We start from the raw sequence: 13790 nt of genomic DNA on the forward strand, positions 1-13790 counted from the left end.
CATGGGAATGTAGAGCGAATTGGGTCCTTTGTTAGCAGGGGTGCCATGGCGTTACATGTATCACAGCCCAGGAATGCAGCCTCCGCTTTGACTGCCGATAGAGAAAATGCATTCGGCCTCCAGCAGAGCTGCCAAAGCTGGCGAGAAAAGATAAGGAAAGTAATAATTGCCCTTGGAGAATATATTCAACTGGAGCTCTTCAGGAGCTGGGATAGATACTAGCAAGGAGCACTAAAAGAAATAAACTTTCATTAAAAATAAAAAAAATAAAAAAATAGGCGGCGGGGGGCTCTACCTCATCCGCAGTTTTGATTTTGGGGGCATCCCGCAAACTTTTACCTCCCACCAGGAGCTGGCTGGTGTCCCCACCAGCAGTCGTGGTGAGCAGCGATTCCCTCTGGCAGCCACGTCTGACATTAATAGGGTTGGCTGGGGTTCAAGATAACGCTAGCACGTTGAGAGGGGAGGCACGCTGCACCAAAACCAGAAACGAAGCTTTGGTGCAACTCATTTCCCAAAAAGATTTTCCATTATTGGGAGAGAGGAGTTGATTATAAATATCAATTATTTTGCACCAGAGCTGGTGCAAAATAATTGATATTTATAAGCCACGGTGAGGTGGCTCAGATCTGCTTCACAAAAAGAAGTCTGGCAGAGTGAAAAATGTACCCTGGCCATTTTTTACAAACACACAGCATGACAAAGACTGTCTCTCCTCCCCCGTGATGGGGAGATAGAAGTGGATGGGGGGGACACCCACCCCACCCCATCTAGCACCATCCCTTAAAGACCCTTTTCCTCCTGCATACATTTGTCCTTGCTACTGGCATTGAGACGATCCTTGGCAATTCTTTTGCATTGTGCCACCAATAATCAGAAACCCGCATCTTCAGCCTCACTGTCTGACTTGAAGAACAAAAGGCAGTTTTCAGTCTTAACCCCAAGATCTGATTTAAAAGGGAAGGGAAGGAGGGGGAAGACCTTGACCATTCATTAACAACAATCTTTTTTTTTTTTTTTAAAGGAGAAAAAAATTCTTTGCACACAAAGTAGTACTCCAGATATGTATATGGAGCCCGAATTCGCCATCTTTGAGTGGAGTAAACCTTCATGGGGGGGAAAAAAAAAAATCATGAAAAGGCACTGGAGATTAACGCTGTTCATTCAGGAAAGCTCCAACCCCCCCAAATAGCTTGTTTGAAACAAAGTATACCCCTGTCTAATTGGTGTATAATTGTGTCAGGAATAGAGGACAAAATAATTTAAAGATAGTTAAGTGGGAGAACAGAGTACAATTTGGTCCTTATTTCATATGCCGCAACTTTAAATGGTACTCTGCAGAAGTAAGGAAGTATAAAGTCTTCTTGTCTCAAAAAACCTACAAACTTTACATCCCAGTTTGGAAAAGCTTTACATAAGTGACTTACATATAGACCCACTAACACATGCACCCAAATTCATATTTACTTGTAGCATTTGTTGCAAGTTCTCCCATTTAACTATCTTTAAATTATTTTGCTAGGTTCAAAATCTGTTTTTGACATGTAATAAATCGTTGCCATACTTAGTACTTAAACCCACGATGCAAAATAGCATCGAGCCCATGCAGGTGGGGTTTTTCTTGTTGTTGTGGGGTGCTTTTGGGGGTATTTTGGGGTGGTTGGGGTTTTTTTATTATTTAAAATTTTAAACACACACACCGGATATTTGTGACATATGCCCTGCCCCAAACACCAGATCTATTTAATTTAATTTGCCTCAAGTGGCAAATTGAGATAGAAACCAAAATCTGGAACATAACCAGCACCTGTTCAGTTATTAAACTGCCTAAAGAAAGCACAGTTTAAGTTCTCAGTATCCATACTTCTCTGCAAGAATCAACCCAGAGTGCAAGAACCAAGCAAATACTGCCAATAAATATAATGACGCTTAATACCGAAGTTAACTAATGACTGGGCAAGAAGCCCCTTGGGGAGGAAGCACTGCAAGAAGAAAGCTTTGCTTCCAACCTGGAATCACATTTATTTATTTTGTCTTGTTTAATAATCTTAATTATTGTATGCAGTCCCTGATCAGTCTCGTGTGACAGGGCTTGCTGGCTTCCAGCGACGTTCATTTTTAGCTGCATACCACCTACAGCAATTAGCTGCTTGTGCTTTTGTCTGTTTTCTGGCATTATGCCCTTCCCTTTCATGGGATTCCTCTTTTCTACTTGGACTAGATGTTTGCAAGTCTCCTGGCTTTGAGCTATTTCAGCAACAATTGTAGCTGAAATACTTAATATTCTCATGAGGAAGACGGCTGGGAGGAATGGGGGGGAGGGTGTCAGCCTCCCAGAGAATGACTTGGAAACCCAGTTTAGTGTCACATTTAACTCCCTATATAGAATACACAGGCAAAAAACCGCCTTCTGAAAATAATACCCTGCACACATCCAGTTGGCACGGGCAGCAAAGTGAAAAGCCAGTGCACAAAACACGGGAAAACAAGTTCTAAGATTTAAATCTAGCCTGAAATGCCGATTATCAGCAATTTCCCTTTTTTATCTCGCAGCTTAATGAAAGGAAAATCTTTTCTTTCTAACAGTCTTTTTTTTCCACGAGTGGGATGGGAAGAGCACTGTGGCCTTGTCAGTAGCGGCAGATACTTTACATGTGCGCTTCATCACACATTAACTGGAGTGAAGCGGCTGCTCCCAAAGGATGCTCGTTCACAGATAAATCAAGCCTCCTGGAAAAGGAGCACAAATGAAAACATTTAACGTTATCTATTGTCTGTGCTCCCAAAACGTGATGCATCGCTAATTCTACTGAGCCTTGACCCAAGGTAGAATTTAACGTTTCAGTCTAAATTTCATATATCAAATAATACCATTTCTAAGCAGGGAAGAGAAATAAGAAACAGGAGGAAGACGATGGCAAAAGCACTCGCACAGCGTCACGTAAGGCCTATCAACAGTTCAAAAGGATGGTGGCCAAGCGCCAAATAAACTGTTTAAAAACAGATTCAGACACATATCCCATTCAATTTTCTTAATGTAAAATACAGGCCCACAGCTTTTCCCAAAGCTCACCCCAGCTGGCAGGGAGACTCCCAGGCTGCTGAGCAAGAAAACTGGCTTCGGGAAGGACAGCTGTACGGTGACAACAATGTATAAGGAGTAGTATGGAAAAAACAGCTTGCACACACGCTTGGCTCCAGCAAGAAGAGACACTCCAAGCCTACAAGCACATGGCAGCTTGATCCTCCTAAAGCTTGCTGCAACAGACGTCACTGGCACAACAAAAGTCTCATTTATTTAGAAATTAATGTAAACTGCAAAAGGTGTGCTGTAAACAAAGACATGGAAGGAAAAGATACCCATCAAGACACCTAAAAACCCTTCTATAGCTCAGCACAGCCACTCACAAAAGCCATTTAGGTGGGGGACACAGTATCAGTATATACTCACATGCAGTTTTAACCCATATTGCCTTACCTATAAAGATATTCCACTCTGTGTCCAAGTCCCCTTGGTTGGCCAAGCAGCCTCTCATGACGTTAAAGCAGTAGTTGTAACAGGGCTTCACCGATACCAGACCTCGGCAGTACGGGCAGTACATCATCTTCAGCAGCGCTCGCGTACCCTGCGGCGTGGGGTTCACCTGTACAAGAGAAAAAGGGGAAAGGAGAAGAAAATTAGCTCTTGGTCACTTAAAGCAAAAAATGCCGACACATTTACTCCAGGGCAGGTGGGAACAGAGCTGTGCGGAGGAGAGGCAATAGGGTCACCCACCGCTGTCTGCTCAGAGCTCCTCGGTACCTGGGGAGCAGATGAAGGGGTTTGGCTCACCTCCTTGGGTGTACCTGCCATTCCAGGGGTCACGGCCAGTCCTCCCCTCTGCAAAACATTATATGCACCGCAATATACCCAGAGAAAGCTGCCTGGTATTGTGGGACCCCTCCCTGGGCTGCAAGGACAGGCACCCCAAGGGGACACGAAGCATTCGAGATTAGGGAAGGGACTAAAAGGCCACCAAGCCAAAAGGCGTAGCGCAAGGCTGTGTTATCCAAGCCCCACTGCAAACACACGCTGAAGAAGACGATGCCAGGATTTCTCAGGAAACGGCGGCCGAGATGGGATGCCTGCCGCTATGCCTCCACCAAACCCGCCGGGAGCGTGCTCCCTCCGCCGCGGCGCTGCGGCTCGGCTCTTCCTGGACAATCGCCCAGCAGGGCTCTCCGGCAGAGAGACCGGCTCCTTTATCTTACATTCAACTCCTGCAACACAGCATTTACATGACAGACACCCGGGTTCATTTACACTCAGCACCCATCACGCCAAATAACACTGTTCCCCACACCCGGAGGAGGTGGGAGCTACAGCCCCGCAGCTGAGGACAAGCCCGGAGGACCCTGGAAGGCAACATGCAACTGCTGGGCGTGCAAGCGGAGCTATCTGCAGCAGGCACGTCATCCCCTGAGCCCTCGACAGGGCTATTTTCCAAAGTGACTCATGGTCATTCATGTTTGATTCACTCTCTGGCCATGCTTCAAAACACTCATTGAAACCATTTCCACCCAGCCAGTCTGAGGAGCATTAGCTCCAGCACCACGTACTAGTGCCGACCACGTGGTGGGTCTGTCTAAAGCACTAAACAGAGAAGCCCCTTCAAGAGCAAGTTTAAGTGTTAATTAGCCACACATGAAAATTGAAAATTAAGATGTGATCAGAGATATGCTGACAAAATAGAAGCGGTCTCTGGTGTTTTAGCAATGCGCTTGAGACTTCTTGTAAGGCATTTATGGAGAGCACTCTAAATAGGTTACGATCCAAGACCGTGCTGAAGGAGGAGACACACACACAGAGCCCCGAGGAAGAGAGAAGTCATTCAACACAAATGGCTGGAGATGTGGATGGCCTCCACATCTCATCTGCTGGGGATCTGGAAACCGATTTCATAGCAGCGAGGATGACAGGACTGAACGGAGATGAATGTACGCGAGGAAGACCTGGCACCACAGGTACGCTGAGGGCCTTACTGCTGTGAAGCCCATCACAGCACGAGGGCTACGGAGAAACTGAACATGATCTTCTGGTGCAAAAACTAGTTGGCAGCACATGAAACTAGGAGGCAACAGATTTTAACAAAAACAAACCAGAAAACAAAAAAACCCGCTACAAATCAGCCTGGCTTTGCTAATAACATCAGCAAATTTTTAAACCCTCTTTTCTTAGGAAAAGAGATGACAGATAGAAATCTGTTGTCTTTCTATCAACTCCAAAAAGATCACGGTTTCTCTTCAATGGGCAAGGAAACTGGGTAGAAAGGCAGAAGGACAATTTTCTGCGGTTGATGGAGCTCGGTGCTGGATTTTGGCTGGCCAGCAATGTTCATTCAGACATCAGTTTACCCCTCTTTTGTCCACAAGGAGCCTGTTTGGCTGAGCAAAAAGAGACTCAACGTAGAAAGCTGTTTGCGGTGGTGGGGGAATCCAATTCAGATGTTTCCGAGCGTACATACATATATATACACACACACACAAATATATATATTTGGAAGGTGCAGGGGGAATGGGAGCCCCAGCAGAAAGCTCCCTATTGGGGCAGTGTGGCTTTAAAGCAGAGCTAGTTCAAACACTGGAAAGAATTCAAGCAGCAGAAACCAGCTAAATCAGATGATTTATAGTAGGAAAACTGAAAACAGACAAATGTAAAGGTATCATCTGTCATCTAGATGGTGCAGCCCTTGCATAACAAAAAAGTTGCGGGGGGGACAGGGACGACACCGATACAGAATGGACGGAAAGAGGGAATGAAGCAACATCTAACACCCAGAGACAGAGCTCTGAAGGATGCCCCAGGTTAGAAGTTTAGTTTCTCTGATAAAAATCTCTTCCCATGACACTTGGTGGTAGGTGCCAGGACCTCCATGTCTAGTCCTGAGGCTTATCAGCAGATCCCAGCCATCCTAGCACTGCTGGTCCTCAAAGAAGCGCTCTGCATCCTCCTTGGGAAGAAAATTATGAAAAGGTTGATAGCACCAGCCAGGTGCTACAGCAGTTTGAAGCGGGAGGAGGAGCAGGAGACTCCCCCAACCCTATAATGGAAAGCTGCAGCTATATGAAAGGGAGTGCATGGCAGTGTGTTGCAAAAAATCACCCGCACAGCAGTGACCCAGTAGGCACCTTCCCATCTTAGGTTCCTGGCTCACCCTGCGTGGCTGCAATCCTGCAGCATCTGCCCTGCTTTGATATTTCATAGGGGTTGATCTTTAAGAATCCCAGCAGATGCAGGGGAAACTGAAGCCGCTTTCCCGCGTTCCACGGCGGATGACATGGGACGGGCACTTGGATTACGTCCTTTGAACAAAGACCCAGGATGATTTTAAAAGCAAACGGGATTTTGCTTCCTTCCCTGCATAGGCTTGCAGCTCTGAGCCCTACACAGAGCAGAGCAAATGGGTCGATGAAAAGACAAACCCCAGCCTGCAGTGACTGCCAAACCGAGCCCTAACTAGTGATGGACGTAACCCACAGGGAAGCTGTTAGTTTGCAATACAGTTGCAGGTGAAGAGGAAGAAAAAGGGGAAATTCATCAGTCCAGATCTGGCATTTTATGGTGTCAGAAAGCAACAGGAAGGCACAAGCAGAGATCAGCTCGAAGAGAGAGTTTCAGGGAAAATTATGAGCAATTACACCTCGTTACAACAGTGATAAATGCTTAACTGCTGCATATTGCTGCAACGAGAACCTTAACCCCTGGCAAGGGGCCCTTACCCTGTCCAGACCAACTCTGGATCTGTCAGAGGGCTGTGCCATATGTTGCACTGGCAATTCTTCACAAGCTTTTAATGTTCGCTCTGCCACGCCAGGTGCAAGCTCTTAAAACACCATTGCATGTAACAGTAAACCCAGATATGCTTTGTTCTGGGGTTGTGTTTATCTTGGAAAGCAACTCAAGTTCACTCCAACTCTACTCCAGAATGACCCTCAAAACCAAAATGATCTCCTTTCTAATAAAGCAGAGTCCCAAAGAAAAGCTTTATTTGCTGAAGAGGATTTACTCCAGTACATTTGAGCCCAGGTAGTAGTATGCTGTAGTGCACATACCCTGTAAAAGCTTATAATAGAAGTAAATGCACTCCAATCCCTTCCTTTTATCTTGCGAAATTTATTTCCTTTCCGTGGCGTTCCACGCCACTGCAGCAATCCATCACCCTGTGGTTTCATCATGTAAATTACAATTTGTCCATGTCTATACGCTTTGTCAAATGTGAAGATTAAAAGCTGCTAACAGATGTGTTTTGGCACCGATCTTCACGTTCGTATCAAACTTGCTCCTTAAAAACACAGATTTGCACACAATCCACAAAATTAAGTGAAAAGCAAACAGTTCTGGGCTTTCTGGGCTTAATCCAAACGTTTCATTTCATATTTGTTGAGGTACCCCCAACTTACATTTACTGGTGAAGATACAATCACGTTCTTGTAAAAATGACATGCTCTTGATAAAATAAAATCTGTTTTTTGTTGGTACCTTGTCATATCCATCCCATTTCAGAGTCTCACATAAGGGAAATGGTTTGCCCTATGTCCTTAGCCTTTTCCAACTCGTTGGCAATTGCATCTGGATGCATACATGTGGTAGAAACTTCACCATTAAAGCACACACCTACCAAGTGAAATGCCTTGTTAACAGCCTACCACAAAGCCACCAAAACTCAAGAAAAAACAACCTGTGCAAGCAGATAAAGTTCAGAGAAGCAACCAGCTTCTTATTCCCCTCCATCCCAAGGCAAGAAATAGCTGAGGAAGGATGACAGAGCTCCAACTGTGGACGGACCTGTGGGGAGCTCCCACCAGCTGCCAGACAGCCAGACCACATTTTATTCTCTCATTCTACCCTCAAGTTAACATTAAGAATGTTAATAACAACATTTAAAATCCTGACAGCTTTAATAACTATTTATAATAACACTGATAACTCAGGCTTTCTTATTTTCCAAGCTTGCACAACAGCAGCGTTGCCATGCCAGCAGCACAGCCACCAGAAAACATAAAAATCCAACAATTTGAAAATAAATGCAGTAAATTACTTTTGATTTATACCGTGTTTTCTTTGCAAAAAAATGAATTAGAGCAATACTGGATAAAGAAGACTGAAGGAGTAGCTTCTCAGTGACATGGAAAGATGATTTCATGACTTCAAAAAACTAACTCCAAAGCTGACTGAAGGACTGTGGGATGCTCCAGGTGAGCAGCCAATTTAGACAAGCGAACTGTCGTCAATTTTTGGGACCAACACAACCTTACTTACATCATTTTTTCCTTCCCTCAATGTTGCGCAAGACCATCATCTTGGCACATGCCGGTCCAGACGTTCAGCTCACTGTGAGGCAGAAGATCACTCAGGCAGCTCTTGGTTTGCTTCCCCACCCCAAATATTCCAATTAAAGTGTTTTGGAATTAACTATGCATTTAACCAATTTTGCTGGCCTGGTGCAAGCGCATGAATAATTTAGAAAGCATCTGGTTCAACCGCAGATTTGGGCCTCCAAGGTCTTGCATGAGGGAGCGCATTTAGGAGCGATACTTGGGAACCGCACAGCTCTGTGCCTCGTCAGTATTCGCTACCTGTCTGCTGCAGCTTTATCTTGCTGGTTACCGTCACCTCTGTGCGAGGAAAAGTTCAAGAGTACATTTATACTCGATTCCCCGATAGCTTGCTTCTCCCCCTCCCCAGATGTGACGCTGCCAGAGAGGAACAGCAGAGCTGCTGAGAACCACACCGCCGGTCACTGACCTGCTCGGTCTTCACATTAACACGTCAAAAGGGCAGCGCCCTGTGCTTTCCTTCCCCACCGGCACCCCCAGCCCACACCGGGCAGAGGGGACCGCAGTGCCAAGCAGACGCCTCTTCCACCAAACACTTACGGAGCGACGCCAGGGTCAGCATCTCCTGCTCTTGGTGTCCTCAGGACCAATGAGCTTTTCAAACAAATCTTGTTCTCCAAAGCACCTGCCTCTCCCCAACCCAGAGACACAGCAGATAGTCAGGAGCGCTCTGTTTGCTTTAACGAGCAAAACAGCGAGAACATTTATCTTGGCAGCTACATCCCAAAACTTCCTTAGTTATCCCTCACATTGTTTTCAAAATTAGCAGCAGAACCACAGTGTGTGGGGAGGCAAAGAAAGAAAAAGAAAAAAAAGCCCAGTGCACTGAAGTGCTCCTACATGATGCCATCAGCTCCAAACCCACGGCCGCATCCACGCGCGCTCTCAGCACATTAAATCCACGACGACTGCTGCTTGAGCACGCTTTGAAGGCTATGCCTAGCGCAGACCCTCAGATGGCTGGAGCTGAGGCAGATGCAGCCACATTCTTGGCAGGTCTTCTCAGGGTCATCTTTGGTGCGGAGAAGTGCTTGGTATTGTTTTCTGCATTGATGTTTGCCCTTGGCACGCGGAAGGCAACGTCCTTGTGCACGGTGGCCCCTTGGTCTGGCTCCCCAGCTTGCAACTTGCTGCCTGGACAGCACCGCTTCTTCAGAGGCCCCTCTGCAACACCAAAAGGGCTCCTTGGCTCTTCTGGCTGGTTCTTGGTTGCCCATGAAGCACCAGCATCTGTCCCCAGCCTCCTCTCAACGCATACAAGGAAACATTTCACCTCTGTCACTTCCCTGGGAGGGTTTGCTCTTACCCAAAGGGTGCCCAGCTTTGCTGGATGTAGGAACATGAACTTCTTCCTGAAGAAGGATTAAGGGCACATTCCCCTGAAGTCAAACCAAGGGCAAAGACTGCACAAAGGGAGATTGGACCTTTGCTCTCTGACTAAACTTTTAGATCCTCAAATGGTAATTACGAGGGGCACAACATTTACTGAAATAGGAGCTCAGTGCCCTAATATTTTTGATGATACAGGCCTTAATTCTTATTCATTCAGTGTTTTATTATTTTCATCACTGCTTCTCCTAAGCTGATGTCTGGTCCACATTCCGCATCCATGCTGAAAAGGGCAGGAGCCACGGTTCAGGAGATGCAGCTGGAGGGAAGGGAGCTCACGCCGGCCAGCGCTACGTTGGTTTACGCAGGTTCAGCGCTTCACCTTGTGCTCCATGGATGCCTCATTAGAGACGAGGCAGCTCAGAGCAAAGGGGGTTAAAAACCCACCGGGCTCTCGCTCCAGCTTTGGAGCGCCTGCGGGAAGGCAATCACCTGCCCCCTCCACAATTCTCTTCCGTAAACGGTTTGAAGAAAATTCCGTCCTTGGCTGCTATCATCACACTTCATTAGGAAGAAATGCCGATACCAAGGAAGCTGAGCCTCCTCCACCCACCACAAACATCTCCAGCAGCTTCCTCTCGGCTGTTAATGTCTCGTGAGGACAGCAGATGAGGAGGTGGATGTATTCCTCATATGAAGCTATGCATTATTTCATACGGCTCATATCTGTGCTTCCAAATTAAACACTATTTCCTGCATACAACTTTGAAGCTGCTGCCTTTCCCAGGGTTCCCAAGGACGGGCTGGAAGCCCCTTTCCAGCAGCCCAGCTGTTTTGGTGGCAACTACACCTCGTGTGAATTTCAGCACGCAAATGCTTGTTGGGAGGTGATTTGGGAGCCTCCAGAGCTCCCAGCAGTTCCTCAAACAATCAGACACAAAGGCAAGAGGGAAAAGTGGTAAAAGAACCCTAAAACAACAGTTCATCAGCATAAATCTCCAGGAGGGCTGCAGAAAACTCCCACCACCACTGCAACTGCAGGAGGTCCCATCTGCACATCCGCATCTGCGGCTCTGCGGAGACACAGCGACGCAGACGTAGGGATTCGATGTCACGCGCTTCGTACTTCATACCCCTCCGCTGCTGACCTCCAGCAAGACCTCCCCTCCCAGCCCTTGGGTCAAGCAGGCTCGTCCCCACCCTACAAAACACTGTCAGGGGGCTCAGTCCTTGACTTCACCTTCTTCTTCTCCCCCGCAACAGGGACCTCCATCCCATACCTGTAGTTGACTTGCACCCAACAAGTCCCTGGGCACTTTGTCCTCAAGGGTGTCATGACCCTCAACTGGGCTGTGGGTTTAATCGCATGTATCTAATTAAGGGCGCATCTCTGCAGCTTGAGAACTGCCCAGTTGCAGGTTCTCACCCTTTTTTGGCTGCTCTGGGCTCTGGCTTGTATTTGCTCCTTTTTTTCACCCCTGGCTGGGGCAGGAAATGTCACTGCTGGCAGCAATTTAACCTGGCTGATTTTAGTGCTTGTCGAGGGCTAAGTAGCAAGCGAGTGATTAGGGGATGGGCAGATTTCCGTCTCCTGAAGGCAAGGGCAGGAAGGTCAGAGAGAAAGCACCAGGCGTCAGCAGGCGACAGAGGGAAGTGCTGGAGGCCCCCAGCCCCTCGCAGCCCACCGCAGATGCAGGACCCATCTCTAGCAGGCAGAAACAGCATCCTGCATTTTCTTCTCGGATCTGCTGTTCAGAACGGATCTGCAGAATTCATACTTTTTTGGTCCAAAGGAGGGAATTTGAGGGGTGAAGACTTGAGTATCAAAATTGTGGGTTTTAGACACAGTTTGAAAAAAGTCTGTGCTTTCTCTCCATTGTGTGTTTGGGCAGCAGCACAGGGCTTCTGATCCATCCAATGATGAATTAAAGTTATTTCCTAGTATTCTGGCTCAGAAATCAAGCATACTCGCAGCTTTTCAATATTCTCTCTTCTCCTCCTTTACTCCCAAACTCACACAAGAACAATACCTTTCTAAATGCATCTCCCTAGTGAAGATGTAAAAATATACAGGATCATTAAAAAGCCATCAAGGTTGTTCTACTGTAAAGTGCTCTTTGCTCTCCTGATAGCACCCCAGGAAAGTAAAAAGCAGCCGGGTCTTGCAGTAGTTTGTATTTCTCCTCCTGAGGATTTTCAATTAAACATTTTTAACTTGCTTGTTACAAAACGCATTAAAAGTAAAACTAATTTGCATTACTTTGGACATTTTTTCATAAAGAAGAATAGAAGATTTATCCCTCAAGTTAATCCCTGGTATAAGCAGTCATCCCACTACAACTCCTGAGTGAAAATAATAAGGAAGCAAAGTCAATAGAGTCATTATATAGAGCTCTGCAAAGCCGGGCTAATCTATTATGTAATGTGGGAAGCCCCCAAAACGCAACCACAAAGCAGCAGGCATAAAAACATCAGCTTTTAAACTCGCATATAGAATTTCGCATTGTGTCTTGCAGAAACGTGATGTTAGATTTCCACTGAATGAGATTAAAACACTATAGAAAAGATTATTATTCCTTCTACTGCTGCAACTAAAGCTTAGGTATTCAGCAGCAGGGACTTTTGCTACCACTTCAAAAAGTCAATCTGTTGCAGGATTTCCAGTGCAACTTGTGAAACTGAAGTGGAAAGTGCGGTAACTGTGATCGTCCATGGTGTGTGAGCTATTTTTGCAGCTGAGTGGGTCTCTGGCTAACCTTCCACACTTGAGCAATTAATTCTAGAGTTGAAGGCAACTCTACACTTGAGGATCTTCAAAAGGGAAAGAGAAATCATGATGCCACCTCGGGTTCACGACTCTGATTCGTAACAGATGCCGGGACCATAGCCCTTGTGGTCCCATGTCAAGTCTGGAGACATTTTGATGAATTCTGAGCAGATGGAGCATAAACACGATCCCTCATCCATGCACGTTTACTGCCTATCAAATGATTGCATATTCCCGAAAACTGTACTGGGGCTTAGTGGACGGACCTCCCACCCAAATACTTCATCCGCACTCTCCAGCAGTGAAAACCCTTTTTCCCTTTCTTTCTGACCACATTGTTTTTTCTTTCCTACCACAATGCTACACAGCCAGAAATGAGAGTCACCAAATTTGAAAACCCCAACCAAGGGATTGGCAGGCTTGGCCAGTGACCTGACACGGAGACACAACGGCTGGCCTCATCCAGCACCGACCCTTCCTCCCACATCTCCTTCCCACCACAGGACAGCATCCCTGAGGCTGGAGGACTTTATGGTCTCATAAGAGGGACCCCACATGTCACCCATGGAGCTCCACAACACCCATCCTCAACCACTGGCACGCAGACATGTCTCATGCAAGAGTCATCGCTATTAAACGGGGACTCGAGGTGTCCAAGGACCTAAACCTGCCACTGCTGACTTACAACTTGTTCCTGGAGCATGGATACATTAGTACAGCACCTCTTTCCTTGCTAACATTCTCTGCCCTATCGCACACATGCAGGCTTATCGGAGGCTGTTTTTCTCATTTCTCTTCAAGAAAAATTAACATGGAAGCAGATTTTTTTTCTTTCCAGGGAGACAGTATTTTAATATTATCCCTGTAAGTCAAAGCAATTTGAATTATTATCTCACTTAACGATGCTGCTTGTGCTGCCTCCAAAATTGCATTCTGCTTCTAAGAGTACCTGAACAGCTATTCTTTTCTGGTTTACTTTTTTTTTTTTTCTTTCCCAGCACTTAGGGCGATTCAAACTACTACCTGCCCTTTCAGCCTGGCATTTTATTACTCTGTAACCAGGTAGAGAGAAAGTAAACCTCTCTCTGCCCGATTAAATGATTATCCTAAATAAATCTTCTATAGCCCACAGGAAATGAGCTGAGTTTGTTAAAAGGAAATCACTAATATTTGTTATCTCACACAATCACTTTAAGGGGATTATTGACTACACCTGTTCCCTATACCATACAATTCAGACTAAGTTACAGACAAATCTCATGTCAAAAAAAAGTCACCCCACTTAAACCTCTCCAAAATGGTTTATAAGAAGAGGTAA

The 13790-nt window shown here is 46.1% G+C and overlaps 1 protein-coding gene across 3 annotated transcripts in view; it reads right to left on the reverse strand.

The window, feature by feature from the left end:
• Positions 1–13790, reverse strand: part of GPC4 (glypican 4) — a 70515-nt gene that overhangs the window by 9828 nt on the left and 46897 nt on the right. For all 3 annotated transcript variants that reach the window (XM_075512744.1, XM_075512746.1, XM_075512745.1), the window contains exon 4: positions 3479–3644. In XM_075512744.1, coding sequence (XP_075368859.1) covers positions 3479–3644 — 166 coding nt within the window. The remainder of the gene's footprint in view (positions 1–3478; positions 3645–13790) is intronic.

This window comes from Mycteria americana, chromosome 10 (genome assembly GCF_035582795.1).
Source record: "Mycteria americana isolate JAX WOST 10 ecotype Jacksonville Zoo and Gardens chromosome 10, USCA_MyAme_1.0, whole genome shotgun sequence".
Classification (NCBI taxonomy): Eukaryota; Metazoa; Chordata; class Aves; order Ciconiiformes; family Ciconiidae; genus Mycteria; species Mycteria americana.